Genomic DNA, 6,748 nt, shown 5'->3' on the forward strand with positions numbered 1-6,748 from the left:
CACAGAAGTGGCCCTATAAAATTTTAGTATCCTGATTTTTCACCCACTATGTTTAGAATATATGTTAAGTCGTCAAAAACTGACCCTTAGTTTTACAGAAGGAATCCTTTTCCTTTAAGTTAGTTATATCAGGGGATCTTTATGTTTCAAAATTGAGGTTATTAGCACTATACATATGTGACAATTTTAGATGTTATTTGCGATCTTTTAATTATAGGCTATATTTTTCGACTACTGTTTCTAACACCTTTGTGTTCGACTTGAACTTCAAATTTTATATACAGTGTGTATATATATATATATATATATATAAAGTGAGGTCATAAATCAGCTGGTTTATTTCAACTGGATTGGAGGTAAAAAAAGGAAATTTATGCTTACCTGATAAATTGATTTCTTCTACAATACGACGAGTCCACGGATTCATCCTTACTTGTGGGATATTATCCTCCTGCTAACAGGAAGTGGCAAAGAGCACCACAGCAGAGCTGTATATATAGCTCCTCCCTTCTCTCCACCCCCAGTCATTCGACCGAAGGTATAGGAAGAGAAAAGAAAAGCTAAAAGGTGCAGAGGTGACTGAAGTTTGAAAACAAAAATATAATCTGTCTAATATGACAGGGAGGGCCGTGGACTCGTCGTATCGTAGAAGAAATCAATTTATCAGGTAAGCATACATTTCCTTTTCTTCTAATAGATACGACGAGTCCACGGATTCATCCTTACTTGTGGGATACAATACCAAAGCAACAGGACATGGATGAACGGGAGGGACAAGACAGATACCTAAATGGAAGGCACCACTGCTTGAAGAACTTTTCTCCCAAAAAAGCCTCAGAAGAAGCAAAAGTATCAAATTTGTAAAATTTGTAAAAAGTATGAAGGGAGGACCAAGTAGCAGCCTTACAAATCTGTTCAACAGAAGCATCGTTTTTAAAAGCCCATGTGGAAGCCACCGCTCTAGTAGAAAAAGCTGTAATTTTTTCAGGAGGCTGCTGTCCAGCAGTCTCGTATGCCAAACGGATGATGCTTCTCAGCCAAAAAGAAAGAGGTAGCCGTAGCTTTTTGACCCCTACGCTTTCCAGAATAGACAACAAATAGAGAAGATGTTTGACGGAAATCCTTGGTCGCTTGTAAGTAAGACTTCAAGGCACGAACCACGTCCAAGTTATGTAACAGACGCTCCTTCTTAGGAGGATTAGGACACAAAGAAGGAACAACAATTTCCTGATTAATATTCTTATTTGAAACAACCTTAGGAAGGAATACAGGTTTAGTACGCAAAACCACCTTATAAGAATGGAATATAAGATAAGGCGAGTCACAATGGAACGCAGAAAGCTCAGAAACTCTTCGAGCAGAAGCGATAGCAACTAAAAACAAAACTTCCCAAGATAAAAGCTTAATATCTATGGAATGCATGGGTTCAAACGGAACCCCTTGAAGAACATTGAGAACTAAATTCAAACTCCATGGCGGAGCAACAGGTTTAAACACAGGCTTGATTCTGACTAAAGCCTAACAAAAAGACTGAACGTCTGGGACATCCGCCAGACGTCTATGTAGTAAAATTGACAAAGCAGAAATGTGTCCCTTTAAGGAACTAGCTGATAGCCCCTTCTCCAATCCTTCTTGGAGAAAGGACAAAATCCTAGGAATCCTAACTCTACTCCATGAGTAGCCCTTGGATTCGCACCAATAAAGATATTTACGCCATATCTTATGGTAAATTTTCCTAGTGACAGGCTTGCGAGCCTGAATCAAAGTATCAATGACCGGCTCAGAGAATCCACGCTTAGATAAAATCAAGCGTTCAATCTCCAGGCAGTCAGCTGCAGAGAATTTAGATTTGGATGTTGGAATGGACCTTGGATTAAAAGGTCCTGTCTCAGTCGCAGTTTCCACGGGGTCAGAGATGACATTTCCACTAGATCTGCATACCAAGTCCTGCGTGGCCACGCAGGCGCTATCAGGATTACCGAAGCCCTCTCCTGTTTGATTCTGGCAATCAGACGAGGTAGGAGAGGAAAAGGAGGAAACGCATAAGCCAGGTTGAACGACCAAGGTACTGCTAGAGCATCTATCAGTACTGCTTGGGGATCCCTTGATCTGGACCCGTAACAAGGAAGTTTGGCATTCTGACGAGATGCCATCAGATCCAATTCCGGTGTGCCCCATTGACGGATCAATGCCGCAAACACCTCCGGATGGAGCTCTCACTCCCCCGGGTAAAAAGTCTGACAACTTAGAAAATCCCCTTCCCAGTTCTCCTGGGATATAGATTGCTGATAGATGGCAAGAGTGAGTCTCTGCCCATCGAATTATCTTGGAAACCTCCGTCATCGGTAGAGAACTCTTTGTTCCCCCCTGATGATTGATATATGCTACAGTCGTGATATTGTCCGACTGGAATCTTATGAATTTGGCCAAAGCCAACTGAAGCCACGCTTGAAGCGCGTTGAATATTGCTCTCAGTTCCAGAATATTTATTGGTAGTAGGGACTCCTCCTGAGTCCAAACACCCTGAGCCTTCAGGGAATTCCAGACTGCACCCCAGCCCAAGAGGCTGGCGTCCGTCGTCACTATGACCCATTCTGGCCTGCGGAAGCACATTCCCTGGGACAGATGATCCTGTGACAACCACCAAAGAGGAGAGTCTCTGGTCTCTAGATCCAGATTTATCAGAGGAGATAAATCTGCATAATTCCCATTACGCCCACATGCCCTCAGGGGTCTGTAATTCTCACTATCTCCTTTGTTTAGGCTAAATTCTCAATTTAGGCCCACCAGAGCTGGAGCTTACTGCCTTCATAAGCCATGTGAGTTTTTCATATTACCCATCTAATATATGTAAGCCATGTGAAACCCTTCAGTGCCAACAAAACATTGTTACCAGTGTCAAGCCCATAATATACAGGTTCCAGTAATACCCCTTCCCTTATGGGAACTATGTCAGCCAGTTCTGAAATACCACAGTCTCTCCAGAAAAAATGACTGAACATACCTCAATGCTTGTAGCATGAAATTTGTTTAGGCATTTGAGATTTAAAATCGGTCTGAAGGTTCCCTCTTTTTTGGGAACCACAAACAGATTTGAGTAAAACCCCCACCCTTGTTCTAGTTTTGGAACTGGGCAGATTACACCCATGGTATATAGGTCTTCTACACAGCATAAGAACGCCTCTCTTTTTGTCTGGTCTACAGACAAACGTGAAAGATGAAATCTCCCTCTTGGGAGAAATTCCTTGAATTCTAGTCGATACCCCTGGGTCACGATTTCTAATGCCCAGAGATCCTGAACGTCCCTTGCCCAAGCCTGAGCAAAGAGAGAAAGTCTGCCCCTTACTAGATCCGGTCCCGGATCAGGGGCTGCCCCTTCATGCTGTCTTGGTAGCAGCAGCGGGCTTCTTGGCCTGTTTACCTTTATTCCAGGTCTGGTTAGGTCTCCAGACTGACTTGGATTGTGCAAAATTCCCCTCCTGCTTTGTAGCAGAGGAGGGAGTAGAGGGTCCACCTTTAAAGTTTCGAAAGGAACGAAAATTATTCTGTTTAGCCCTAATCTTAACAGTTCTGTCTTGAGGAAGGGAGTGACCTTTACCTCCAGTAATGTTAGAAATGATTTCCTTTAGTTCAGGCCCGAATAGGGTCTTACCTTTAAAAGGAATAGCTAAAAGTTTAGATTTGATGAAACATCAGCAGACCAAGACTTAAGCCATAACGCTCTACGCGCTAGAATGGCAAAGCCTACATTCTTTGCTGCTAATTTAGCCATTTGAAAAGCGTCATCGGTAATAAAAGAATTAGCTAGCTTGAGAGCCTTAATTCTATCCAAAATATCATCTAATGGGGTCTCAATCTTAAGAGACTCCTCTAGAGCCTCAAACCAAAAAGCTGCTGCAGTAGTAACTGGAACAATGCACGCTATAGGTTGTAGAAGAAAACCCTGATGAATAAACAATTTCTTTAAAAGACCCTCTAATTTTTTATCCATAGGATCTTTCAAAGCACAACTGTCCTCAATAGGTATAGTTGTACGCTTAGCCAGGGTAGAAATAGCACCATCCACCTTAGGGACCGTCCAGGAATCCCGAATGGTGTCAGATATGGGAAACATTTTCTTAAAAGTAGGAGGGGGAGAGAACGGAATGCCTGGTCTATCCCATTCCTTAGTAACAATGTCCGAAATCCTTTTAGGGACCGGAAAAACAATAGTGTAAGCAGGGACCTCTAGATATTTATCCATTTTACACAATTTCTCTGGTGGTACTACAATAGGGTCACAATCATCCAGAGTCGCTAAAACCTCCCGGAGTAACAGGCGGAGGTGTTCAAGCTTAAATTTAAAGGCAGTCACGTCAGTCTGTTTGAGAGAACACATTTCCTGAGTCTAAAAGTTCTCCCTCAGACAGCAATTCCTCTACCCCCAACTCAGAACACTGTGAGGGTACATCGGAGATGGCCAATAAAGCATCAGAGGGCTCTGCATTTACTCTAATACCGGACCTACTGCGCTTACCCTGTAAACCCGGCAGTTTAGATAATACCTTTTAAGGGTAGTAGACATAACTGCAGCCATATCTTGCAGGGTAAAAGAATTAGACGCATTAGAAGTACTTGGCGTCGCTTGAGTGGGCGTTAAAGGTTGTGACACTTGGGGAGAATTGGATGGCATAACCGGATTCTCTTCAGACTGAGAATCATCCCTAGACATACTTTTATCACCTAAAATATGTTCTTTGCAATGTAAGGCCCTTTCAGTACATGAGGGACACATTTTAAGTGGGGGTTCCACAATGGCTTCTAAACACATACACTCTGTGCAGAATTATTAGGCAAATGAGTATTTTGACCACATCATCCTCTTTATGGATGTTGTCTTACTCCAAGCTGTATAGACTCGAAAGCCTACTACCAATTAAGCATATTAGGTGATGTGCATCTCTGTAATGAGAAGGGGTGTGGTCTAATGACAACACCCTATATCAGGTGTGCATAATTATTAGGCAACTTCCTTTCCTTTGGCAAAATGGGTCAAAAGAAGGACTTGACAGGCTCAGAAAAGTCAAAAATAGTGAGATATCTTGCAGAGGGATGCAGCACTCTTAAAATTGCAAAGCTTCTGAAGCGTGATCATCGAACAATCAAGCGTTTCATTCAAAATAGTCAACAGGGTCGCAAGAAGCGTGTGGAAAAACCAAGGCGCAAAATAACTGCCCATGAACTGAGAAAAGTCAAGCGTGCAGCTGCCAAGATGCCACTTGCCACCAGTTTGGCCATATTTCAGAGCTGCAACATCACTGGAGTGCCCAAAAGCACAAGGTGTGCAATACTCAGAGACATGGCCAAGGTAAGAAAGGCTGAAAGACGACCACCACTGAACAAGACACACAAGCTGAAATGTCAAGACTGGGCCAAGAAATATCTCAAGACTGATTTTTCTAAGGTTTTATGGACTGATGAAATGAGAGTGAGTCTTGATGGGCCAGATGGATGGGCCCGTGGCTGGATTGGTAAAGGGCAGAGAGCTCCAGTCCGACTCAGACGCCAGCAAGGTGGAGGTGGAGTACTGGTTTGGGCTGGTATCATCAAAGATGAGCTTGTGGGGCCTTTTCGGGTTGAGGATGGAGTCAAGCTCAACTCCCAGTCCTACTGCCAGTTTCTGGAAGACACGTTCTTCAAGCAGTGGTACAGGAAGAAGTCTGCATCCTTCAAGAAAAACATGATTTTCATGCAGGACAATGCTCCATCACACGCGTCCAAGTACTCCACAGCGTGGCTGGCAAGAAAGGGTATAAAAGAAGAAAATCTAATGACAAGGCCTCCTTGTTCACCTGATCTGAACCCCATTGAGAACCTGTGGTCCATCATCAAATGTGAGATTTATAAGGAGGGAAAACAGTACACCTCTCTGAACAGTGTCTGGGAGGCTGTGGTTGCTGCTGCACGCAATGTTGATGGTGAACAGATCAAAACACTGACAGAATCCATGGATGGCAGGCTTTTGAGTTTCCTGGCAAAGAAAGGTGGCTATATTGGTCACTGATTCATTTTTGTTTTGTTTATGAATGTCAGAAATGTATATTTGTGAATGTTGAGATGTTATATTGGTTTCACTGGTAAAAATAAATAATTGAAATGGGTATATATTTGTTTTTTGTTAAGTTGCCTAATAATTATGCACAGTAATAGTCACCTGCACACACAGATATCCCCCTAAAATAGCTATAACTAAAAACAAACTAAAAACTACTTCCAAAAATATTCAGCTTTGATATTAATGAGTTTTTTGGGTTCATTGAGAACATGGTTGTTGTTCAATAATAAAATTAATCCTCAAAAATACAACTTGCCTAATAATTCTGCACTCCCTGTAGAGCATTGACTTTCCTCAATGTCAGACATGTTGAACAGGCTAGTAATAACCACAAAAAGTCTTGAAAACACTTTATTTAGTGAAAAAATAACAATCTGAAAAAAACGGTACTGAGCCCTTTAAGAGTAAAAAAGCAAACAATTTTTCCAAAACTGCCTTAAAATGTAGTAAATATCAAATTTTTAGCATATATGTGTTTTATCTTGCCAGCTAAGATTGCACCACAAGGTAGACTTAACCCTTTATGGAAAAAACGCTACTCAAAAACGTTTCTGAAAAATAATATAGCAATCCCCTGCACCTCGCCACAGCTCTGGCTGTGGCGCCTACCTGCCCTCAGGGGTCTGTAATTCACACTCCTTCGTTTAGGCTAAA

At 42.2% G+C, this 6,748-nt stretch overlaps 1 protein-coding gene across 1 annotated transcript; it reads right to left on the reverse strand.

Annotated features, from left to right (window-relative positions):
* Positions 1-464: 464 nt before the first annotated feature.
* On the reverse strand, positions 465-5,070 carry LOC128645780 (uncharacterized). The gene is made up of 2 exons (XM_053699015.1): positions 4,067-5,070; positions 465-2,977 (listed from the first exon to the last, which is right to left on the reverse strand). The coding sequence occupies exon 2, from the start codon at positions 2,611-2,613 to the stop codon at positions 1,519-1,521; it is 1,095 nt and encodes a 364-aa protein (XP_053554990.1). The 5' UTR covers positions 2,614-2,977; positions 4,067-5,070; the 3' UTR covers positions 465-1,518.
* Between the last annotated feature and the right edge of the window lie 1,678 nt (positions 5,071-6,748).

The sequence above is a fragment of the Bombina bombina genome, chromosome 1 (genome assembly GCF_027579735.1).
Source record: "Bombina bombina isolate aBomBom1 chromosome 1, aBomBom1.pri, whole genome shotgun sequence".
NCBI lineage: Eukaryota > Metazoa > Chordata > Amphibia > Anura > Bombinatoridae > Bombina > Bombina bombina.

Coding starts and splice junctions, on each gene's coding strand:
- LOC128645780 (XM_053699015.1), bottom strand. CDS start 2,613: ATGTGCTTCCGCAGGCCAGAATGGGTCATAGTGACGACGGACGCCAGC.